At 46.5% G+C, this 26,472-nt stretch overlaps 1 protein-coding gene across 2 annotated transcripts in view; it reads right to left on the minus strand.

Moving 5' to 3' along the window:
- The window catches only part of WSCD1 (WSC domain containing 1), a 101,932-nt gene that overhangs the window by 55,340 nt on the left and 20,120 nt on the right, over positions 1 to 26,472 (minus strand). Inside the window, exons 1-2 of one of the 2 annotated variants that reach the window (XM_029612526.1) lie at positions 19,469 to 19,488; positions 3,359 to 4,046 (exon numbers count right to left, since the gene is read on the minus strand). In XM_029612526.1, coding sequence (XP_029468386.1) covers positions 3,359 to 3,785 — 427 coding nt within the window. In that variant the 5' untranslated portion in view covers positions 3,786 to 4,046; positions 19,469 to 19,488. Of the gene's footprint in view, positions 1 to 3,358; positions 4,047 to 19,468; positions 19,489 to 26,472 lie in introns of those variants that run through there. The other variant, XM_029612525.1, reaches the window with a different exon arrangement.

Consider the following 26,472-nt stretch of genomic DNA (forward strand, 5'->3'; position numbering starts at 1 on the left):
TTTTATAAACCCATTTTGTAAAACTTTTAGAAGCTTAAAAATCTCAAAAATGTCATTTGAAATGGGGGAAGAGAAAATTCTGTCTCCAATGCCCATGACTGTAGCAAAGGTTTTCTCTCATTTAATGCCTAAGGGAAAAGTGCCTAGCACCCAGATCCTCAGGTTCGATGCTGGGATCCCACCAGTCTGATATGGTGAATTATTCACCTCCATTCTGCAAAGCTCCTGAGGACAGTTGACCCACCACACAGTTTCTCTCTCTCATGCTGCAAGAAAGATATCCGAGATGGCTGGAAGGAAACGGGGAGAGGGCAGATTCAGATCTGTGTCATGGAGATTCCTTGCATGCTTGCAGGTGCAGTAGGAGGAGGCAATTAAGTATGACTTTTACAAACTGAACAAGACATAATAATAAAAAAAATTTCCTAAAGAATACTGCGTACTGTGCTTTTAACTGTAGCTGTTTTCACGACTTCAGAAAGAATCAACATGGCCTGAATATTTGATGCTATGGAAATAAGGCCTCCTGCCAGTAGAATACAGCTCTATTTCTATTTCCTGCCAAATCTTCTCAGCAGTTTATGGTGACCTTCACATCCTTGGTATTAAACCAAAATGATCACACCTTCGAGGTTTATTCCTATATATGTGTGTATATATATATATATATATATATATATATATATATTGTACTTGCTACAGAAGATTGTGTCTTATAAAAAAAATAAAACAAAATAGGAACCAGAAGAAAAACTACGCAATGGTGAAACCTCCGAGGGCTTGATTCATCAACAACTTGGAAGCATGGCTCGCAAACAAATCAGAGGAAAATCTTGAGATGTTTCTAAAGTTTATTTGTAGAAATGAAGAGGAATAAAAGTTGCAAGTGACAGCCCCATAAAAGGGTAAGTTAATGCATTTATGGACCAGCTTTCAAGAACTGTGCTACTCCTGCCACTGAACTGATCTGACACAGTGACTCGTTTAGGTTTTGCTGCCCCATTCCATCCCCGTAAAATCAGAGAGCAGGGAGCAGAAGGTCTAAGGCACAGCCCCCACCCCAGTTTCTGCAACAGCTCTGAGATATATATATTCTAGAGATGTGCATTCGTTTTTTCCGAATTGGACAATTTCAATGAAATTGTCCAATTCGGCATGTTTCGGGGACCCCGAAAAATGACCGGGATTTTCCCGTTTTTTTCACGAAAATTCGTTTTTTGGATTAGCGCGCACTAACAAAAAATAACAAAATCTAACGGTTTTTGTTAGTGCGCACTAACAGGGAGTTAGTGCGCACTAACTCAAAAAATGATTTTTCGTGAAAAAAAAAAACCCGAATCGCAAAAAAACGAAGAAAGACACGGACACAAAATGGAAGCAAATTGTTAGGGCAATAGCCTTGCTCATTTTGGTAGCCAGATTACTCTAAACAGCAGCTGCGTCGGAATTTGGAGAATGCTGGGGTAACCTGCACAAAAACTATAGTTAAAACCAAACATATAGAGTATGAACCTGGGGAGGCCGGGCAGGTTGTACAACGGCCTCACTAATATTGGTGGCTGTATGGATTCTTTTAAAACTTGATAAGAGGACGTGAAAGGGGACCCGAGTAATGAATTAAGTATTAGTCTTGTGAAAAATCAAATGAGGGAGATGACAGTCTTTAGGTGAACTGCAAGTGAGAGTGGAAGAGGCCAAAACTGAGGCAGATTTTGAATCTGCTTGGGTCCGATGCGGGACATAAGGGGTAATTTTCAAAGGAGTTACGCATATAAACGTAACATACTATCGTAGCAATTTTCAAAAATCATTTACTCAAGTAATACCTTGTTTCACTTGAGTAAATGCTTTTTTAAAATCAAGCCTTTAGGTTATTGATGGAGCAAGGTCAGCAAGGCTGGGAATGCCTCATCACCGATAGCAACCTATTCATGCCAATGGATTTCTCGCATCACTTCTGGGATTTCTTAAAAAAAAAAAAAGTCCTGAAACTAGAGACAGAGGCAGAGAGAGGGAGAGGGAGAGATTTTACTTCAGCAGGCATGTCTAATGGAAATGGACTGACTACTTACTGGAGACAGATTTCATTCAGAGTTTGTCAACTGGACCATCACTTTATTGATTAAGAACAACCATATTTACTTGCATTTTTTTCCAAGGATTTGGATAAGTCTGAGGTGGCTAGGTAACAAAGATACACTGCACATATAAAGCCTATATTTCAGGGTGCTGGCACTCAACCTGGATGTCTGGCTCAGGTCACCCGCCACATGAGGTCAACTGCAAAGAGGTCAGCATAAATTGCAGAAAATCACCCGAAGAGCTCTATGTATTAAGAGGTCCATATTCAAAAGATTTATCCAGGTCGCTTCAGGAGTTACCCAGACAAATTCTTAGATTTCAAAAGTTCCCCCAGCATTCCGTTTAAATTTTGTCTGGTTAACTTATTACCTGCATAAAATTTAGCCGGATTAAAAAAAAAAAAAAAAAAAAAAAAAAGTAGTGATGGGGCATTCCAGGTCAAGGCTTAACTTTAGCAGGTTAAGCACTAAAATGTAGTACTATCTGGGTACCTCTTGTTATGCCAGAAAGCCATCCTAAAGGGCTATCCAGATAACTGACACGGAGCTAGTTGTGTCCCACTAAATATCTACTTTGTAGGGATGTGAATCGGGCTTCGGACGATTGAAAATATCGGACGATATTTTCAAAATCGTCAGAAATCGGGGGCTCCCGATAAGAGAACCCCACGATTTTGTTCCTGGGGTTCTCTTATCGTTTTGGGGGAGGGCAGGAAGAACGGCACACCAAAACAATCCCTAAACCCACCCTGACCCTTTAAAACTGTTCCTTTAGCTTCCCCCACCCTCCCGAACCCCCAAAACCTTTTACAAGTACCTGGTGGTCCAGTGGGGGTCCCGGGAGCCATCTCCCGCTCTCAAGCCGTTGGCTGCCACTAATCAAAATGGCGCCGATGGCCCTTACCATGTGACAGGGTATCCATGCCATTGGCCGGCCCCTGTCACATGGTAGGAGCACTGGATGGACCGCGCCATTTTTAAAGATGGCGCCGGCCATCCATTACGCCTACCATGTGACAGGGGCCAGCCAATGGCGCAGATACCCTGTCACATGGTAAGGGCAAAGGGCCATCGGCGCCATTTTTATTAGTGGCAGCCGACGGCCCCGAGAGCGGGAGATCGCTCTCGGGACTTCCACTGGACCACCAGGTACTTGTAAAATGTTTTGGGGGGGGGGGGGGGGGGTTCTTTTTGTTTATCGGCTTGGGTGCAGCCGATAAACAAAATTGCGATCGGGCCACACAAAAAAAAATGAACTCTATTGGGCCAGTTGTTACCTTTGTTAGTAGCCGTATGGTTTATCACCTTGGTCACTGTTCCACGGATTGCCTCTCGGTCATTCATGAAACTATGAAACCATCTTCTCCTTAACTGTCTCAACTCCGAGTTACGGGACATCAGCCAGCGTGGCCCACGTTTCTGGTCAGTTGCTGGATCGATAAGGCCATCAATGCTCACTAGTAGTTTAGGACCCATGTGGGGATTGTATGTCATTCTAGCATCTGGGATCTGGTCTCCCATCACCATATCTGATACAGGCAGAGCCTGAATAATTGAGGTCCCACGTGCACCCTGTTGGATTACCAAGCGAGACCTCTGGAAGAGCAGAAGACTCCCAGCCATTAGGTACGCGGCTGTAAGAAAGAAAAGCAGGAACTGTGTCCGTCGAAGAAGCTTCTGTAGGCTGAAGAAAGGTTTGGCCATTCCCTTACTGAAAGAAGGATCTTTAAGCCTTCAGACTGGCTTCTCAGTCACTACTTAGATTTGTGGTGGCTCCTCCCAGAAGTTCCTCCCATCATTTTACATCCCTAACGCGTATTCATTCAGTAATTGTAAAGGAAGCTTTACATCCACAAGACCATGAGGGGTCCAAGTTGCCAATCTGCATCAGGTTCATGGTCCACTCCATTACTCTGTTCTGTGCTCCATACGCTCAAATCCCCAAGGCCATGGAAATCTGAAATCCTGAAGGATAAAAATGCATGTTATGAATTTGTATTTAAATCAAAAACAGCTCTCCTTAATATTTATTTCCTTAACTGTTTTAACAAACAGAGGTCATTGTACTAACATGCAGAGAATTGCAAAAGGTCACTTTGACTGCTAAAAGGGCAACTCACATTAGTCAAATGGGAGAGTCCAGGGTAGTTTGATGCACATAAATGGCTGTTCTAAAACTAAACTCACCTAGCTCTGTGCACACAGAAATACCTACATAACTTGGTTTCGTGCATGCTTTTATGTGCACTGCAGAGAGGCATCCGGGGAGGGGGAGACACAGAGCCAGAGTCTGCATGTACATTCATAGTATTTGCTTTTAAAACCATTTGCGTAACACAGTGCACCAGTTCTGCCTTTCTTGCAGCAGGTGTAAGTTTGTGTGAGGTAATCTGTGCACGTGCTCAGCGAATTCCGCAATGATTTTCAAAGCAAAAATGTAAGCACGCAAGGTTGCTCTGAAAATCAGCGTACATGCAGTCTTGTTTGAAAATTGAGCTCCTTGCAAGCATAAATTTAACTACTGGCTTCACAAATAGCTATTCGGCACACAGAACTTAACTTTTTGCAAAGTTAAATGGAAATTCACAGCTAATGAAAATAGCTGATTAGAATGCAGGGTATATTCAGCGGCGAGGCCGTGCCACTGAATGTATCCAGCTATCTTAAAGTTAGCTGGATATATCTAACCGGTTATGTCTAACTTTAGTTCAGCACTATGGCTAACTATGCAGCTAACTCCCCTCCTCCTCAGAATGCCTCTTGCCTGCCCATGGAGCACCCCCTTCTTATCCGGCTAAATTCTAGCCTGGGAACTAGCTGCCCAGCTAGAATTTATCCAGATAAGGCCTAAATGTAGCCTTATCCGTCTAAACTTGGCAGGCATACTGAGCATGCCCAGCATACCGCTAACCACGCGTCCACACGTGGTCCCTCTCCAGTCTCTTCTTTTCTGCGAAGCTGTTGCCACGCGGTTCAGGAGCTTGTGCTTTTTTGCTAAAATTGTTTCTGTTGCTTCCAACACATCCCATAGGGTCCCTCACCCTCTGTTCGGAAATCGGCAAGTTTTTTCAGGTCATCAAGGTCTATTGCCAATGGCATTTCCCCCTGGTACCTGCCAACCATCGACCGCGTGTCGCATTCTTTTCCTGATAGCATCGTCCGGCTTCTGCCGGTGCCCTGACTATGTCCATCACAGAACCCCATTTTGTCTATGTCATTTGCCTGGGGGCCTCCCACGATATCCGCATTTGTGATCATTGCACCCAGATGACCCCAAAGGGTCGCAGAGCCTACCTTAACAACTGGAAAAATTGTTCAGGGCCAAACATTTAGAGCCTCCTCAGCATCAGGGACCTCCACCCCACTCAGTAAGGATGCCCTGGTGTCGGCGCTGCCGGGCTCTCCCCCTCCTGTCGGGCCCTGTCCCAAAATTGGCACAGGAGACCACCCATTGTCCATTTCATCCAGCTCTTGGTCAGGCTCCTCGACGTCTCCATAGGCTTCGGGAAAGGATCGCAGGGATCGCCAAGATAAGTCCAGGAAGCATCGACATCAATCCTGCTCCTCTTCCAAGCCGGACCATGAGAAGGCATAGACCTCCGTGCCTCCCATGAAAAGGTCTAGGGCGGAGGATACCATCCCCTCCGACTCCACCGATGCCTCCAGGTGGCCTCCACCAGCACCGGTGGAGGGATCGGTTCCCCTCCAACCGGAGGGTTCCCCGATTCCACTGGCTCCTCCTCAGACTGTGTTTTCCTCACAGGCATTTGAGGAGGAGCTAGAAAAGTGTGTGTGGATGCAGAGTCTCGAGCCTCTGGTTCCCAGGGTACCACCTCCACCGCAGGAGCCTGCTCTGCCGGTGCTTGCTTAAATGGCTCGATATGCTGCTCGGTATGTTACCCACGCAGCCAGCACCAGTGCCACAAGCCCCTCAGAGGCCTCTGGGTACACCACTGCCATTGCCACCAGCCCCCATACAGGTGAGCGACTCCTCGGAGGACAGACCATCGGGCTCGATGGCGGGCCAGAATCTCACTGTGACTCTTCACCGTCAAGCTCTCCCAGAGCCCTCAGGGTTGATTCCACTGATTCCCTTGGTGCCCCTGATAGCAATGGCGCCATCGGATCCCTCAAGAATTCAAGGCCCTCCGATGCCTCCAGTGCCCCCCTCAATGCCATCGAGGACCAGGCCATGGATCCAGGTGATGCTTCATCGTCCTGCATCCATGGAGGGTCATAGCGAGGGGGAAGCCCCCTATGACACCTGGGAAGGGGAAATCAATATATCATCTTCAGAGGAATCAGGATTTGCCTTCCAAACCCTCTCCCCTGGAGGAATGGCGATGATCCCCCCCCCCTGAGGATCTCTCCTTCACAGGTTTCATCAAAGCCATGGCTGAGTCAATACCCTTTCAATTGCTGCTAGAACAGGATTCTAGACACAAAATGCTCAAGATCCTGCAGTTCATGGATACCCCGAAGGAGGTGGTGGCGGTACCTGAACATGACATTTTCAAGGACTCGGTAACCCGTTTATGGGAGCATCCCATCTCGGTGCCACTGGTCAATAGGAAGACCACGCAATGTACCTGGTTCTACCTTCTACCAGGTTCGACCATCATCAATCCTCCACCAATCGGTGGTGGTAGAGAGTCAGCCCTGAAAAAGGCTAAGAAGGTGTGCACCCATGCCTCAGGGCATGAACACAAAGTTCTAGACACCTTGGGCCGCCAACTGTTTCAGTGCCATATTGACTGCCCGCATAGCTTGCTATCAGCTTTATATGGGGCAGTATTCTCAGAATTTGTGGAAGCAGGCCCTAGAATTCAGTGAGTGCCTGCCTCAATAGTTCCAGGAGGATTTTCAGGCTGTTGTTCAGCAGGGCCTGGAGTATGATAAACACAAGGTCCGTGCAGCTTATGATGTATTTGAAACAGCCATGCGACCTGCTGCAGCAGGCATTGGGGCCTGTTGAACAGCTTGGTTACAGGCCTCCGACCTGCGTCCAGAAGTCCAGGACCATTTAGCTGACCTGCCCTGTACGGGGAAGAACCTATTTGGCAACCAGATTAAAAAGTCAGTAGCTCAGCTGAAGAACTATCAAGAGACCCTTCAACAATTGTCAGCTAGTACTTCCGACACTCAGCCCACCAAAAAGCCCGCCCGGCAATACCCGAAGCAGCCTTTCTCCCGGCCTCACAGATATTACCCTCCCGCTGCAAGGTTTAGGCCTCAGAGTCCAGTCATAAAGACTAGACAAAGTAAGCCTAGGTCTCCTCGGGAGCCCATGGCTCTGCCACAGAATATCGCCACAGGATTTTGACTGGTGACAAGGGAGTATGAGCCAACCATGGAACCCTAGCCCCTCAGTTGAGGGTCTTCAGTTTTTTGCAGATCATTGGATTTCAATCACATCAGACCTCTGGGTCCTATCCATCGTTTGCTAGGGTTACCGGCTTCATTTCCAGCGACTTCCACCCTGCTCCCTTCCGTCTCCCAATTGGGGAACAGTGGGGGACGGTCAAATGCTTCAAGTGGAGCTCTCTGCCCTTGTTTCCGCGGAAGCAGTCGAGCCTGTGCCGGCTGGCCAACAGGGCAGAGGGTTCTACTCCAGGTATTTCCTAATTCCCAAGAAAATTGGAGGCCTCCGGCCCATACTGGACCTGGGAGCTCTAAACCGCTTCTTAGTGAAGGAGAAATTCAAGATGGTCTCGCTGGGTACCCTAATTCCCCTTCTCAAAAGCGGGGACCGGCTGTGCTTTCTCGATCTGCAAGACGCATTCACCTATATCCCCTTCTTCCACGGGGATTAGCAGTACCTCAGATTTCTGGTCGGCAGACAACACTATCAATACAGAGTCCTGCCCTTCAGCCTAGCATCTGCACCCTGAGTTTTTACCAAATGTCTGGCAGATGTCGGTGCCCATCTTCAAAGGCAGGGAATTTATATATTTCCCTACCTCGATGACTAGCTCATCAAGGGCAGCTCTCACCAAGGGGCTCGGACTGCCATGCGCCTCGATATGCTGGAGAGACTGGGATGTCTGATCAACTATCAAGTTCCACCTTCAGCTAGCCATGCAATTGGACTTCATTGGGACACACCTGGACACCGGTCCAGAACAAGGTCTACCTACCTCAGGACACAGCAGAGACCGTACCGGTTCTTGCACTTCATGTTTCCTGCTGCAATCAGGTCTCTGCTTGCCATCTGCTCCAGCTGCTGGGCCATATGGCGGTGACTGTGCATGTCACCCCATTCACTCAGCTACACATGTGCGATGGACACTGCGCTCTCAGTGGTGTCAGACGTCCCAGGACCGCCACACCTGCATCCAGGTCATGGACGAATTACTGCGATCCCTTCTGTGGTGGACAATCCCCACAAATCTAGTGCGGGGCTTTCCATTTTCGGCAGCTTCTCTGTAAGCCACGCTTACCACCGATGCTTCTCAGACAGGGTGGGGAACGCATGTTCTAGAATTTTGCGCACAAGATTTCTGGTTGCTTCAGGAGGTGCAACTTCAGATCAACCTTCTGGAGCTGAGGGTGGTCAGTTATGCCCTACGAGTGTTCAGGGAACTTCTTGTGAACAAGGTAGTCCTTGTTCAGATCGATAATCAGGTGGCCATGTGGTACCTGAACAAGCAGGGAAGAGCCGGGTCATTTCCTCTCTGCCAGGAGGCAGTCCAGGTCTGGACATGGGCCATTAACAATGGCATAATTCTCCAGGCAGTGTACCTTCCAGGAGTGGACATCTCCCTAGCCGATGCCCTGAGTTGGACATTCAGGTCACATGAGTGGTCCCTCAATCAAGAGGAAGCAAACAGTCTCTTCAGCTGTTGGGGAACCCCAAACACAGACCTGTTCACCTCCACAGCAAACAGGAAAGTCCGCCGTTTTTGCTCCCTCGGCAGGAATGGCAAAGGGTCAATAGTGGATACATTCTCGATCCACTGGGGGCAGGGCTTACTCTTCACTTATCCACCCCTTCCCCTCATCTCCAAAACACTCCAGAAGTTGCAACAGGATTAGGGCTCCATGATCTTGATTGCTCCCTCCTGGCCCTGTCAAATTTGGTTTCCAACCCTCCAGGAGCTGGCGGTGCATCCCCCAATCCATCTGGGAACGTCACCGGACCTCATCACCTGGAACCAGGACAGGCTCTGTCACCCCAACCTGCGGCCCCTGGCCCTCACAGCTTGGATGTTAACCAGGTGACGGTAGAGGCCCTCGGCCTATCGGAGGTTTCCCTTGTTCTTCTGGAGTCCATCAGGAAATCCTATAATCTGAAGTGGAAATGGTTCTCCTCCTGGTGTGAGGATCGTGGTTTAGATCCCTTCACTTGCTTCCCCTCTGCTCTTCTGGACTACCTGTTGTCTCTCTCTGACTCCGGTCTGCAGACCACGTCAGTGAGGGTGCTCTTGCCATCCGGTCGTGGGCTGGTTCATGAAGGGTCTACTTCAACTGAAATCTCACTCATCCCCCGGCAGTTTCCTGGGAACTTAATGTGGTTCTCTCTCAACTCATGAAACCCCTGTTTGAGCTGTTGCAATCTTATGACCTGAAGTACCTTTCTTGAAAGTGCTTTTCTTAGGGGCGGTCACATTGGCTCGGAGAGTAAGTGAACTGCAGGCGCTGGTGTCATACCCACCCTACATGAAGTTCTATCACAACAGGGTAGTCCTGCATACACACTCCACGTTCCTACCCAAAGTGGTTTTGGAGTTCCACCTCAACCAGCTGTAATTTAAAAGCCGCCTACAAGCACGTGTATCTCCCCCCCCCCGTGCGCCCCTCTCACTCAGAATCAAAAAAGGGTGTAGTGTGTGTTCAAACACTTACACACCTGGGCATGCACCCAGGTCAAGTGCCTCATAATATTACTCCTGATACGGAGAAGGTGTAAGTGTAAAAACAAAAAACTAACAGCCAGTCTTGAGGAGTTTAAAGGGTCTGGAGTAACGTGGGGGGGGGGGGGGGAGGGGGAGTGCATGCTATTAAATCAGGTGGACTTGGGAAGACCTAGCTCTACACTGGGCAAACTGGTGGATGAACTGGTGAAACTGGTCTTGGTGTGGACACGCCAATTATAAAATTCCCTGACTTACCTGGCTAAAACCCAATTTGCGCAGTTAGGCATGCCTACTTGCAAAAATAGGAGCACACAGAACTGCGCCAGGCCTATTTTAAAACATATGCATGTATGTTATAAAAATCACTGCATCCCTGGGTGTGTGCTGACGCACATGTGTCAATGTGCACCAAAGCACACGCATCAAGTGTGCCCGCACCCCAAGGCACACACATCCCTTTGAAAAGTCACCATCCCTATGGATAACTTTTCAGATTGTCTCAGAGGTAGGCTCTCTGTCTATATATATTTTATTGGATTTATAGTCACTCTGTCAGGTACTTCAAAGCAATTACCTTCAGGTATGTAGGTGTGTGAATTGACCAAAATTTGCAGAGGACACACTATTGTTTTGGGTCATTAAAAAGGCAGCAGATTGTTAAGAATTGCAAGAGGACCTCGAGATGAGGAGACTGGGTATCTAAGTGACAGATGCAGTTTAACGTGGATAAGTACGAAGTCATGTACCCAAATAACCCCCGCTACCAGTACACAATGCTGGGTTCCATGTTAGGAGTCACCACCCAGGAAGAGAACCTCAGAAACCTTGTAGACAATATCTTGAAATCTTTGGCTCAGTGGGCAGCGTCCATCAATAAGGCAAACAGAATGTTAGGAATTATGTGGAAGGGAACAGAGACCAAAGCCATAATACCTTTTATAGATCCATGGTGCGACTGTACCTGGAGTATTGTGTGCAGTTCTGGTAAACCCCATCTCAAAAAAAGAGCATGGACAAGGAAGAGGTATAGAGATGGGTGACAAAAGTGATAAAGTACCTAGAAAAGCTCCTTTATGGAGAAAGGCTAAACATAGTAGGGCTCTTCAGCTTGGAGAAGCAATGAGAGGGGATAGGATTGGAATTTACAAAATCACAAGTGGGGTAGAATAGGTAAGTAGAACACTAGGACTAGGGGCTGTTCCATTTAACTAGCAACTGGTAGACTTAATACAAATTAACAGAAGTATTTATTTCCCCCCCCCCCCCCAGGTCGGTGCACATTCAAGTTATGGAATCTGTCATTTGAGGATGTGGCCAAGCCAATTAACATAGTGGAGTTAAGTTAAACAAGTTGCTAAAAGAAAAGTCCATAAACAATTACTAAGCAGGTCATCTTGGGAAAACCTACATTAATCCTTGGGAATCTGAAAGGTTCTTGTGACCCAAACTGCCAGTGTCTGAGACAGGATGGTCCTGGGTGTGACCTAGCATTTCACATCTTATATTCTTATGCAGCACGATATGGGATTTTTATGGGTTGTTTCCATCCCAAAATAACACAAGAGAGCCAATGCCAGTTTGTTTCATTTTGTCATTTTAATACCCTAAAATGATTTATTATGCACCAAAATGAGTCACACAAAAAGCCCAAAACAGTTTGTTTGTTTTTTTTTCACAAGCACAGTCTCACTACCTATGCATATAGAGATAGTTACACACACACATACACACACACACACACACAAATGCAAGCATGGAAGTTCTATTTTCCTAAGTTTTTCTGTGGTACCTAGAGAATGGATGTCCCACTCCATGGGCTCAAAGTGTCTCCCTTTCTGTGGCCCAGAGCGGGCATTCCCAGGCCTATGACAACCTCTCCCCTCTTGGGCTCCAGCCTGTAGGCACTGTCTCTCAGCTCCTGCATCCCAGTCAGGGGATTCCTTGAGACATCGCTCACCATCGCTCCCTGCAATGTGAGGAAGGGGTTCTCACACCTGTGCCAATCATAGGACAGAAGAGCCCAAGTCTGTGTGTAGAACAGCCCTATTAGTTAACTTTGACTATGCCTCACTTTTTTCCTTTGGCCACACTATTTTCAGCAAAACTATACATTATACTGTAGCCACAGACATCTCAACCATGTGTTTAGAGCAATAGGAGGTGCCCTAACAAAGCAGACACACAAGCAAGGTGAATTCAGTGTTTGTACATAGATAAATATATATCATTTTCTTTTAGGAACAGTAATAGTTATACTTACAAATATTTCTCATTTACAAAGGATTAATACCTGCTTATAAAAAAGTTTGTGACTTTATTTAATATTTTTGAGAAAAGGCTGCTTATTGTTAAAAGATATCAATACATGTGATTATAGAACACACGACCCACACTTTAGGTTAAAAAAAAAAACAAACTAACATTTCAAAACCATATTTTCCCTGCAGCATACAAGAGAATCTCTTCATTAGCTGGCGTTCTTTTCTGATCCCTGCTGGGTGCTAGTGGAAAAGGAACTCCATTATCTTTTTGCAGACAGGTCCCAGTGGGAAGGCAGAGGACAGTGAAAAGCAGAGTGGGGGGGGGGGGGGGGGGAGAATTCAGCTCCTAAATTCATTGCCATCAGAAGCTGTGAAGAAAAAATGGTCAGAAAATGGATTGGACAAAATTTATGGGAGAGATCAATAAGTGGCTATTTAACGTAACACTCAGTATTGGCATCCTAGGTTCAATGATTCTCTAAACCCTAATTTTCTGGCTTGGAAGATGGCCCACTCTACAGCTGTCCTTTTTCTCAGCACCCTTTGTGCAAGCATCCGCTGCTCGCTGCTGTCAGGGACAGGATGCTGGGCTAGCTGGACCTTTGATGTGGCCTAGTTTGGCAGTTCTCATGTCCTATAACAAGCTGATGGCAAGCTGTGGCATCCCATGGGCTTCCCACAGCGACAGCAGCAGCTCGACGGAAATCAAAGAAGCAGGGGGTGGAAATCCGCAGGGCAAAAAGCAACGGACCTGCCGCAGATGGTGGCACGCAAACACTGCCAAGCCTGTGGCTGACCTGACCTGTTGAGAGTCAGTGTCCAGTAAGCTCTCTCGAAATGTTGCTTTAACCCAGCTCGATGTGTGGACCAAAATATTGCCAGAGTAGTTAAGGTGAAGGGAAAACTGCAAATAAGCCTGTGGTGTTGAATGCAATTTGGTCTTCCTTTGGGGGACCCCCCCCCCCCACCCCAATAAAATTAGATTTAGTTGGGGCAGCCACAGATGGATGCCTCTCTCCATGCATTTAAAAGATATTTATATAGAAAGAATTTTTAAAAGATTAAAAAAAACTGGCAATTTCTATCTAAGCATGGACTGATCTGCACAGCGCTAGGATTGTTGCAGCAAGTGAAAAGCCCCTTTATGCAAGGAATAACCTTTCACCTCCTGTAACAAGTAAGAGCTGGCGATACGCCAAAAGCCTTCCTCCTGGAGGTCTGGTCAATTGCTTCTCTGTGAGACTGTGAAAGCACAGTGAAAAAAAAAAAAGAAAAATCAAAAGAGCGACACAGCCAGAGAAAAGGAAATGTTAGGGCTCTTGTTTAGCTTGCATGCACAATCCTGCTCAGGAAATGGGTCTTGTTCACCAAGGGCTTCTGTCCTATGTGCATAATGAGGGAAGAAAAAAACATTTTTTTTAAAGAAGCCTGTAACAATGATACAATGCTGTGTAAAATTACTACAAGGAAATAGTTTTACCTCACTGTAAGATCTGTAGCCAATCTAAGGGTGGGGTGGGCCTCAGTATAGTGTAGACCACTGAAAATGCGGTGTGGAAATTCAAGGCAGCTAAAAGTAATCCACCAGCTGCATCACATAAAGTGATGGGAAGATTCTCTGGGCACCTAACGGCTTCCACAAATTGCCTCTGGCACAATTCCGGTGATCCATGCCCTACATTCTGTATTTAAACCAACAACCTCTGCTCCAGACCATTTGGACAGCAGATAAAGACCAGTTGGCCTATGCAGTCTGGCCAGCCATTCCAGTCTATGCTGTTAAGGACATAGCCCAGCTGCCAGCTGTAGAAATTTGACCATTTGCAGAATGTCACATCTCATTCAACTAAGCTTTTGCTGTCTTTCATCCTGGGTAGATAAGCATACACGTTCCTGCCATCTCCTGCCTCATAATCTAAATAGCTGCCCAAACTAAACAGGCTGTTGCCCAGAATTAGGAGAGACTGCTGTTGGAACATCCAGTCACCTAGGTTTCTGTGGTCTTGCTGGACAGCACCTGGCCATCACCAATCTGCCAGTATCAAACTGGTTCTTTTATGGGGAATTGTAGCTTGCTAATAGCAGCCCAGCTGTTCTGTAACCTGCTTTTTAGAAGGAATATCTGTGGTGGCACTTATGTTACTTACACAACTCCAACCTGTTAGCACTCACCCCACCAGGAGAGTGGAGTGAGCGGTCTGGTAGCAATCAACTCCTCCCAAGGGGAGGAGATAGCGATCTAATAGGCTTGGCTCCTGTAGGAGGAGGAGTTTAGCAGTCTGTTATGATCTTGCTAGGAGTTAGCAATCTGTTAGGAATCTGCCAAGAAGTTAGCAGTCTGATAGTGATACTTCGTCTTTAGAAGAATCAATGTCAAAAGCAGCCTCACACCTGGAAGCAATACGAAAACTGCTAAACAACCTAAAATTATGCTTAAATATGAGCAAAACAGAATGTATACTAATTACAAGAAAAAACTCTGGTATAGCATACACTCCTCCCTTCCAATTTGACAACATTCAAATCCAACTCCAAGACAACGTTAAAGATCTGGGTTTCTGGCTAGATAATGAGCTAAATCTTAAAAAACACATCGCAACAAAAACAAGAGAAGGCTTCTTCAAAATTCAAATACTCAAACACCTAAAACCGCTGCTTCACCCCTGGGATTTCAGAACTGTTCTTCAAACCCTCATCTTCTCCAGTATAGACTACTGCAACTCCTTTCTAATTGGCCTTCCCAATGCAACCTTAAGACCACTGCAGTTACTCCAAAATGCAGCTGCCAGAGTCCTGACTGGTAAAAGAAAATCCGACCATATATCCCCAGTACTCCACAACTTACATTGGCTACCTGTTAAAAAAAAAAAAAAAAAAAAAAAAGAATAGAGTACAAAGTCATCACAATTCTACACAAGACAATTCACAAAGCAGACTTCACTGCCCTGGACAATATTATACATCTGCATAAATCACGTACAACAAGATCTACATATAAAATTCAACTGGATGTCCCTTCATTACCACAAGCCAAACTTTCCTCCACCAGAAATAGAGCCATCTCTATAGTCGGTCCAAAATTATGGAACTCATTACCTCTACACCTCAATTCACAAGAAAATCTTAAATCTTTTAAAAAAGAACTTAAAGAATGGCTACTCTCACAGTCTTACAATGACTGTGCACCCATTGATAAGAGCATAAATCCTTTTCATATCCACCTCTCGCTCCTTTTAATTCCAGCAATCCTTCTGACACTCGCCCCGACTTGCAGAAACCTTCCTTCTCATTAACGGCTTCAACCGTCAACCTCAAGCGTTGCATACATTCTTATCTAATGTTCAATGTACTTATTAACTTTTATTAAGTTAATGTTTTGTTTCAATCTCTGTTTTAATGTTATGAATTCAAATGTAACTGGTTCGTTGTAATGTAAACCAGAGTGAAGGCATTGTCAGCTGTACCTCGGTATATAAACAAATGCTAAATAAAAAAAAAAAAAAAAATTAAATAAAATAGTGCTCTGCTCCCCCAGAGGGAAGGAGTAGCAACTTATGCTTTGTTCCTATAGAGAAAGATGAGCCAGCAACCTGTATGATCCCCCACGGGGAGATAGCTATCTGATATTGATCAGCTTCTGCAAGAGGAGTAATGGTCTGATGTGGTTGGCTCCCACAGAGTGGTAGATGATGATACCGCTCTAGCAGTGTAAGGAGTAACACTTAGTAGAAGTAGTGAATCCCTGGGCCGATGGCAGCACCCTCAAGTGGAGATCCTGAGAGGGACCACCAGCTAGGCTGGAGTATTGAGACAGATAGTTCTTTATTAGACTAGAAGTAGAACCACCAGAGATGGCAGTAGTGAGCTGATGTGCCTGGCAGGGCTGAAGTCCCTCTGATACTGGAACTACAATCTGAGTTGCTGAGCTGTAAGGAGAGACTATAGGTAGTGAGGAGACAGGGTATGCTAAACATAACCAGTGGTAGATACACTCACACTTGTAGATATCTGTAATGTCTTCTTATGCAAGAAAGTCTTCAGTATTCAAGAACAGGAGCCGCAGGCGAGTACTGGTTCCAATAGACAGTCTGAAATAGAACTCACAAAAACTGTGTATGGGATGGCTTCTGAAATAGAAGAGAGGCTAGGAGAGATTTAGGAACAGAGGCCCTTGTGGCACGAGTACTGGTTCCTATCCATTAAAACTATAATAGTAATCCATAAGATATAAGTATGCCATATCTGAGGAAGAAGAGAGTTTGAGAAAGGTGTTAGGAACATAGGCCCTTGTGGAGTGAGCACCGGTTTCTATCTGCAATGGTAACTCACGATCTCCATACCTGCAATAACGTCTTAGACTAAAGGGAGTCTTAGAGATTAGGAACATGGGCCCCTGTGTTCACGTCTGCAATCGCCTCCAGGCAATAGGAGTCTGAGTTTTCGGGAACGTAGGCCCTCGAGGAGCAAGTACCAGATCCCATCCAACAATCTGAAATCAAGAAGAGAGCAGAGCCCCTGAGGAGTGGGTACTCCTGGTAAATTTGAAAAGGCTGAGCGGTGGAGAAAGGTTTCCCCCTTACTGACTCAGATTGTAGCTGCAAGTAGCATGGGCTGCCGAAGAAGTCCCATTGGAGTTTCTTGCTAACTCGTTTGAGGTTAGCAAGCAAAGACCTTTTAAATTGAAAACTGATGTCGTCACTACAGGGGGACACCCCTGAGGTTCGTGCCCTTGCTGGTACAAAGTCTGGAGCGTGTGCCACCTTATGTCATCAGGAACATGGCGGATCCGTAGCGTCAAGCCAGCCCAGGGATTCCGGGATGAAGAGCAGCCTCTGTCCGTCAGATCCGAAGGGAGTCACCACAAAGGTAGAGGGTGGAGCGAGGGCGAGAATAGGCACGAATGCAACAATCCCACCTATCCTCTCCTGCCATGGAAGCTTCCGGTCCAAAAAAAGAAAATGTACTCCTGTCTCAAGCTGAAATAAGTCACCATCTGCAGACATACTGCTCAACTTTTCCAGAAAGAGGAAACCTATGAAATCCAACCACCACAATGGATTCATTCTCATTTGGGTCAGACGGCAAAATTCTTTTGAAAAAATGGTGTCCAGTTTGGCTTTGGAGCTTTGATACCTAATTAATTCCTTTTCCCATCTCATGAAGAGCTAACTGATGGTGTTGAGGTAATTTAAAATCAAACAACTAACCTTTGTTTCAATAAGTGATTGTAACAAAGAGTAAACTACAACACTTTATTGGAAGACTCTGAAATATGTAACCAATGAGCTATGTTTGGCTTAGACACAGAAAACATGAAGACAAAGTAAGGCAATTGAGACAAAGAAAAATCACTTAGCAAAGAAAACCCTGGCAGTGAGACCTACTCCGAATCCTGCCGTCTAGAGGGAAGAGATGCTTCAGCCTACATCTTAAAGGCTCAAAGAGTTATGCGTGTAATAAATTAGCATTTATGTGTGTAAATAGCTTGTACTCATGTAAATGCTATTTTATAAACATGCATGTACATTTGTGCTTTTCTGCGCACATCTAAATGCATTAAAAATAGGGGGCAATCTAGGGACCTTGCAATGTGGGATCGAGAGTTACGAGCGTATGTTGCAATTTTCTAAAACATGTGAGTACATTTGGAAACTTATTTCGGAATTTTACACCTGCTAATTATCTCACACAATTGATATCAGACTGGTCTGGTGTCAGTTATTGGTTGGGTGAACTGAGGGGAGTAGAGGTTGAAGAACTAGGAGGTTCTTGATGAACTGGAGGACTGGCAGAGGAAATCAGAAAACTGGTGATTTCAATTGCACGTGCAAGTTTTAAAATGCACTAAAATAACGCTGTTAAATCAGGGTTTCATGTGATAAAGTCTTTTTCATGCATAAAATATGAGCATGTGTTTCCAACATAGTTAAGCAAAGTAAGCATGTTCAATGCATTGCAATGCACTTTATCAATACACTGCAGGTACTGATGTGTAACCAGACATATGTGGGGGGGATAGACATACGAGTATTTTATAATCTGTGCATACCTGATACACAGAGGTTATAAAATACTGTTGTAGATCTCCACACGACCATATATGTGCCTATATGGGGGCCACACGGAGTTGTTTGAAGGTTATCCTCAATGTGTGGTTTTTTTTTCTTTTTAAAACATTGGTATCTCTTGTGTATTATTGTTTATTCTTCCCTTTGATCTATTTTCAAACTTAAAATGTTGAGAAATTCAAGAAAGGAGAGTAATAGCCAGGAGAGAAAGCTTATTAACCACCACATCAGTACTTTTCATCTTTTGCTCAGGACAGTTTTCACCCTATTAAACCTAACAATTGTTAGAAAATGCTTATGCCTTTGGTTTTTCCCCACAATGCTCTACTGATTGGACTTTTATCACAAGTCATTCCAGTAGAGCTTCCCAGTTTTCAGTCCCTTTACTTAAGAGGAAACAAAATATGGACAACCAATATTTAAACTAGTGCTTGGCAACTTCTTGTTTTGAGGTTAAATGACTGATCATTGGGCCGGCAGGGACTAAGGGATTCCAGAGAAGAGCTCAAGGTCCACACTGGAAGAGGTGGAATAGAGAGAATGCCAGCCATCACCACAAAAATGATACCTAACAGTGGGAATCAGGGTGTACCCCTAAGAATGGCTATTTCAACCCTACTAAGAACTCGCTGGGATGGCTGTTGGAAAATTAGTATATTTTACACAAAAAACAACAAAAGTAGGACTTGTTCACAAAATCAGATTTATGCACAGCAGCTGGAACATTTTAACACATGTATACAATTGAAATTACAGTTTTCCAACTCCTCTCTACCAGTTCGCACAATCTTTCTCCAGGTCATTGAAACCCTTCTGCGACTTGATGTCAGATTGTAGACAAGCCAACACTGAATTCCTACATAAACCTGTTTCTGATTTCTCCCTTCTTCAGGCGATTAATGATGACCAATTTCTGCATAATTGTTCATGGAATGATAAATTACTACTTACCTGATAATTTCCTTTTCCTTAATCTAGACAGATGGATTCAGGATCAGTGGGTTATGCACCTCTACCAGCAGATAGAGACTGAGAAAACTGACGTCACAGTATATATAGTCCTGCAGTGACATCAGCCTGCAAGTATTATCTTCAAAAGCCAACTGTGGACAGACCAACAAAAACTTGAACAGATAACAGGAAACAATGAGCTCAGGCAAAGAATGGAGTGACACTAATCTAGGGACTGGATGAACACTTACCACTAACCCCTGGAACACAGCCACACAGGAGGACCATAACAATCATTCAGCAGTCAGGGGCAGGAAGCTGAATCCATGTCTAGATTAAAGAAAAGGAAATTATCAGGTAAGTAGAAAATTTCTCATTTCCTAGCATTTAGACAGATTGATTCAGGACCAGTGGGATGTACCCAAGGTACTCCCAAATAGGGTGGGATGCTGCCTGCGGCGCAGTCAAGACCACACGTGCAAAGACTGAGTCCTCCCAGGCCTGCACATCCAAAGGATAATACCTGGAAAAGGTGTGTAAGGCGGACCACATCGCAGCTCGGCAAGTGTAGTCGGGAGACAACAATCTAACCTCTGCCCATAACACTGCCTGAGGCCTAGTAGAATGAGCCCTAATCTGAGTTGGCAATAGCTTTTCAGCGGCCACATATGCGGCTGTGACTACCTCCTTAATCCAGCGAGCTATTGTAGCCCACGAAGCCAGCTCAACCTGTTTACTTCCACCATGAAGGACAAACAGGCAATCCATCTTTTGGAAAGGTTTAGAAACCTCCAGATACCTCACATGTCTCTTGTCATCCAAGGCACACAAATGACAATATTCCTCAGCATCTTTCCTTATCCAGAGACTGCAAGCAAATGGACTGATTCAAGTGTGTTACGACGCTGCTTGCGGGCCTAGCCACAAGCAGCCTCTCATCTGCCATGTGGCCCGAGCGCTGCCACCGTCCGCTCTCCGCAGCGGGCGAGCTGCTGCCGACACTGCCATCTTGCACACAGCCCAAGCCCCACCACCATCTGCTCTTTGTGGTGGGCAGAGCTGCCACCGATGTTCCTCTTTGGCAGCGCAGAAGCTGCTGCCAACTCTGCCATCCACGCAGCCCGAGTGCCACTGCAGACATGCACCTTCTTTGCAGTGTGGAGTCGCCGACATCCGGGCCTTGCTTTGTGGCCCATTGCCACCTCCAGCTTTGTTCTTTGCAGCATCGATGCCGCCACTGCTGTTCCCGGTCCTGGCCTCTAGGCGCATGGCTGTGCCTCTCCTAGATATTTAAAGGACCCACAGCAGGAAAAGCCCTGCTGCCCCACCTAATGACCTTATCTGGACATCTTCTCTTCAGCCCTATAAAAGGGCTCCTAGTCTGTCCCTCATTGCCTTCGCAAGGAGCCAGTCCACTTCTGGATTCCTCATCTCTTCCAGCTCTTCGTTCCAGGAGGCTCAGAGGTCCATCTTCACTGCAAAGTCTTCTGTTCTTCATAGGAGCTCCCTTGTCTTCGTCCATGGTTCCTGATCTCTCGGATCCTGCATCCTCATCCATCCTGTCTCCAGATTTTCCTGACATTCCTGATGTTCTGTGTTCTAGTCCTGGTCCTAATGTCCTCATCTCCAGCTCTTTGACCTGCTTCCAAGTTTCCTGCTAGTCCACCTTCGTGGTCTGTGACCAGCCCATGGGGGGCTGTGTAAGGCGCTTTGTGGCACAAGGCCTGTCTATGTCTGCAGCGCAAGTCTCCGGAAGGCCCTTGTTTTTAATGCAGAGGTCTGTTCTTGAATCCTGAGTCTTCAATCATGTTCCCAGTCTTCGGAGTACCTTGTTCCTCCTTCCGTCCATACCCAAGACAAAAGCCAGAATCTGCTCCACTTCAGCGTGGTCCGCAACCAGCCACGGGCAGCTGTGAGGGTGTGCCTTGGTGCAGGCCTCTCCTGAATTTGACATGTTTCCAGATCCAAGTCTCAACTTTCTCACCTGGAGTCTACTTTACTTCTGGTGTGGTCCGTGACCAGCCATGGGCAGCTGTGTAGGGTGCGCTGCGGTGCAGAACTCAACCCGTAGTACTGCCTGAATCTTGAAACCTTGTCAGAGTCTTCCAAGTATCCTGAAACCTCATCCTAGTCTCCAAGTGCCTACATCTCATCCTTGTTCCAGTGCCATCACCTGCCCTCGACCTCTGTCCGTTCTGTCACACCTGCTGTTCCCAGGCAGCGGGTCCGAAAGGGCTACCAAGTGGCTGGAGGGCTACTCCAGAGACCAGCATTGCATTGTTGTCTATTCTGGTGCGTTCAGGTTCTGCATCTCTAGCTTGTCTGCCCGTGCTTGAATGCGCCTCGCCTGCCTCGGCGCTTCTCCAGAGTTTGCCCTCTGGGGCTGTGTGTGGCCTAAGGGCACACTATCTGTCCAGAATCGGGACCGCTCCCTAGCACTCCCACAACAAAGTGAAAACCTGAGACTACATTAGGGAAGAAAGAAGGAACAGTATGCAGCTCTATTGCTCCCGGAGTCTCCTGAAGGAATGGCTCCCGGCCACTCAAGGCCTGCAGAATATATCGCTACCAGAAGCACTGTTTTCAAGGTCAGGAATCCTAACAAAAGGCTACACAATGGTTGAAATGTAGAGCCCACCAAGAAATACAACACCAGATTAAGACTCCACAAGGGTACCAGTAACTGCAAGGGAGGATCAAGATGTTTCACTCCCCTCAAGGAACGGAGCACATCAAGATGAGAGGATAAGGATTCACCATTTGCCTGGCCCCTGAAACAGGCGAGAGCTGCTACCTTTATTCAACCCATCCTGCAAAAATTTCAAAATGAGCGGGATCCTAACTGAATGAGGAAGCACTCCTTGATCTTCATACCAAACCTCAAACACTCACCCAAACCCACATATAGGCTAAGGAAGTTGAAAACTTTGCCACCTTGCTACAAGCATGAGTCAACATAGTAGAATATCCATGCTTCGACAAGCAAGCCCTCTCAAGGGCCATATTGTAAGACAAAAGAGTCGGATCTTTGTGAAAGACAGGTCCCTGTTGCAACAGATTCCTGAGCACTGGAAGACGGAGGGGATAGTCTACCAGGAGTCTTTGCAGATCTGCATACCATGGTCTTCTGGGCCAGTCTGGTGCTACCAAAAGCACTGTTCCCCTGTGGCATTCAACCCTGCAAACTATTCTGCCCAACATGGGTCAAGGCATACAGCAGCTTGTCCTCTGGCTAGACCTGCATGAGAGCATAGATACCCAAGGACTTTGGAATTGAGGAACCTTCACATTGTGAGAAGTCACCAGCAGGTCTAGAAACAGAAGGCCCCAGTGATCCACTGAGTTGAAATGCCTCATCTGACAATACCCATTCTCCTGAGACCTGACTTTCTGCTGAGAAAGTCTGCTTACATTGTCTATTCCTGTAATTTGTGAGACCAAAATCTCCTGAAGATAGACCAACTTATGGAATGGGCAGAGGTGCATCGCCTGTGACACTTGCTATCTCTTGGTTTCTCCCTACTGATTAATGTAAGCCACTGTTATGCTGTTCAACATTACTCGGACCATTTGACCCTGCAGCTGAACTGCAAGCACACCAACTAGGATGCCTAAGCTTCTAGCCAATCAATGTTCCAGAGAGACTTCTGTATTCCAGTGGCCTTGCATCGTTAGTTCTTGACAGTGAGCACCCCAGCCCTGGAGGCATGCATCTGTTGTAAGTACAAACCAGTCTGGCGATGTCAGGGAAACTCCCTATCTCAGATGATCCATTTGCAACCACCACTGGAGATGAGAGCAGACTTCCATTGGCAGGTGGAGTTGAATCAAATAATTCTGAGACTGCAGTTCCAAAGAGCTAGTAGGGAGTGCTGAAGATGTGTCCCTCACCCATGGCACCTTCCAGGGTTGCTGCCATCAAACAGAGAACCTGTAGATAGGACCACACTGTCAGGCATATAGTGTTCACCAAGAGCTGCACCTGTCATCAGCTTCTGAATTAGAGCTTCTGGCAGGAAAACTTTGCCCAGCCTCATGTCAAACCAAACACCCAGATACTCCAGCGACTGAAATGGCTGAAGACTGCTTTTGGTTAGGTTCACCACCCAACCGAGCTCCTGCAACAGGGAGAGCACCTTGCAGGTCACCTGGCAGCTCTCTTCCAGAGACTTGGCCCGAATCGGCCAGTCATCCAAATATAGGTGTACTAGAATCCCATCCTCAACTCTGCCACCACCACCACAACCTTGGAAAAGGTTCTGGGAGCGGTGGCCAGACCAAAAGGCAGTGCCCGAAACTGATAATGGCACACCCAACACCGTGAAATGCAGAAAACGTTGGTGCTCCAATCAGATGGGAATATGAAGATACGCCTCAAGACAGATCCAAGGAGGTCAGAAATTCCCGACTGCATGTTAATCACTGAGTGCAATGTTTCCATGTGAAAATGAGTCACCCACAAATGTTGGTTGACTCCTTTGAAATCCAGGATGGGACGAAAGGAGACCTCCTCCTTGGGCACAAAATAAAATATCGACCCGTATTTTCTTGAGATGTGGGTACTGGAACTACAGCCCTCAGAATGAGGAGCCTTGACAGTGTACACTCCACTGCCTGCAAGGAGACACCATAAACATGTCCCGAGGAGCACTGCGAAACTCCAGTGCATATCCTTCTCGTATCACCTCCAGGATCCACTGATACGATGAGATCTTGACCCACCTCTGATAAAAGAGGTGCCCCCCTATCTCCAGTTCCCGGGGATGGGTTAGCAAACCATTGGGAGGCTCGGGAGGTTCTACTACCTGATCCTGCGCTTTGCTTGGTCTGTCTGGGATGAAAGACCCAAGACCTGTCAAAGGGGCACGGCAACTGCAGAACTGGGGATTCTCCCCACTTATCGGCCAGTTTCTACAACTCTCTTCCAAACAAAAGCGAGCCTTTACAGGGCAATTTCATAAGATTAGCTTTAGAGGTTGCATCGGCCTACCAATTTTGAAGCCATAATTGATGCCTAGCTGCTATTACTGAAGCCACTCCTCTGGCTGAGGTGTGGACCAAATCACAGCCCGCATCTAAAACGGCAGCAGCGAGTTCCATAACTGCCCTGGGATTCATTCCAGAGTCAATCAATCTCCTAGGAGAGAAGAAACAAGAATGAACCACCAGGGAACGACAGGAAGCTATCTGCACTATAATTGCCACTGCTTGCTTAAGGATGGCCTTAATCTTCCTATCATGCACATCCTTCAAGACTGCTCCTCCCTTCATGGGGATAGTCATTTGTTTAGAGATGGCACAGACAAGTGCATCCACTTTCTGAAAAAGACATTCTCTCACCACTGGATCCAGGGGGTAAGGGCCTTCAAGGTCCAACCCCCTTTGAAATTTGCCTCAATCAATTCTTGAATGACCTCTATAACAGGGAAAAAAACCCAAGAGGCTTTACACAAAGAAACCAAAATGGAATCTGCCCCAGGTACTCCAAGCATCTTAAATGTCTGGGAAAGGAGGGCCAGCAGCTCATCTCTATGAAAAACGCAACATAGTCCTATATGGTTCCAGTCCCGGAGGAATTTCCCCATCCTCCAGAGAGTCAGGACCTGCCTCATCATCGCCATCTGGATTCCTGTCGGGAACACCTGCAGCTAATCAATGTATGCTTTGGCGCTTAAAGGTAATACCGGAAGAGGGAGAGGCCACTGCCTGAGGATCTGAACTGACAGGCTTGGATGGGGCTGAGGACTGTACCTGAAGCAAAGATTGCAGTCCTTGAAAAAAAAAAATTCTACCCAAGAAAGGTAGAAGGATCCATGCCAAAACCAGAAGGCATTTGTGTGGCACCCACTGAGCTGCCATCCCCTGCTGAGGAATAAGTCAAGGGAGTTCCAAGATCAGGCATCCCTCCCGACATGTCCTTAACCAGGCCATCATCAGGCTGGGAAGAACCAGGCTTAGTAAGCAGCACTGGCACAAGTTAGAGGGCACTCCACGCTGAGATGCCTGAATATGACAGGCAGCACAGAGGGAAAGGCGCTTAGGTTTCTTAGCCACCGGCACCATTAGTCCATCAGTATGCTTAACAGGTGACTGAAGGTGTACGTCCAGCCGAGTTCATGCTGAAAAATATTTAGGCACACAAAATTTAGGAGTCCCAAGTTTTATGTACTGCCAAACAAAGCGCACGGTCACTGCATCAAACCTTGGCACAAAATCAATATGTGCCAGAATGTGTGCACATGCAGTGCACCCAAAAGAAACTGGGGGCACAATTTGGATGCACAGCCACACTTGCACGCACTGACTGTCCTGTAGAGGGCAGTCAAACACGCGGAAAAAAAAAAAGTGTGCAAAAATGCCGCCGCAGCCAAAAATGCAGCGCACAGAAAGAAGCCTAACAGCAGAGCCTAGCCCACCTGGGCTGCTCAACATGCTAGGCTGCCCAGTTCTCTTAATCCCCAAGGAAGAGGGAATGAATGTCAGAACGGCCCTCTTTTTTTTTTTCTTTTTTTTTTTTAATTTACCCGAGTTCAGCCTTCCCGGCTGAGTACAGAGATGGTCTCTGGCTGCAGGAGGAAAGTGCATATCCTGTCACTGCCGTACTCTGCTTCCTGCAGCCTCTGCATGTCAGCTATTTAATTCAGCTAAGTCCACACCGGCTGAAGAACCAGCTACTGGAATCAAGGCACTCAGAGGGACCACAGAAATCCCCTCAGGAATTCTCAATCAGGGGAGGGACTGTTAGGTATCACCACAGGAGAGCAGGGCAATTCAAATCTCCAATTAATTCTCCTCTAAATTTTGAATCAATCCCCAGTAGAGAGATGCACGTCCATCTGCTGGAGACGGAGAATACTGGCAGGCTGATATCATGGTATATATACCCTTGCAGTGATGTCAGTTTGCTCCGTCACTATCTACTGATAGAGGTGCATAGTCCACTGGTCCTGAATCCATCTCTCTAGATGCTAGGAAACATTTCTGCTTCTATCCTCAACTTGGAGTACTGGAACCATAACGGCAGAACAGGCAAGACTGGAGCTTTTGTTTCCTAGAAAAGTGTTTATACAGAGATGCAAGGTGGGGTCCTCTGATACCCCCTGAACATCAGAGTCTGCCTCTGTGTTCTCCCTCCCAGAATGTGCTCCCTTTCCCAATGCTGTCCCTCTACTCAACATTCTCTTCTCCCAGGACTCTTCCCCCCACTCTAATGCTCTCCCTTGCCTCTGGCTTTTTCTTCCTCTCCCATGTGCTC

The sequence above is a fragment of the Rhinatrema bivittatum genome, chromosome 8, assembly GCF_901001135.1.
Source record: "Rhinatrema bivittatum chromosome 8, aRhiBiv1.1, whole genome shotgun sequence".
In the NCBI taxonomy this organism is placed as follows: Eukaryota; Metazoa; Chordata; class Amphibia; order Gymnophiona; family Rhinatrematidae; genus Rhinatrema; species Rhinatrema bivittatum.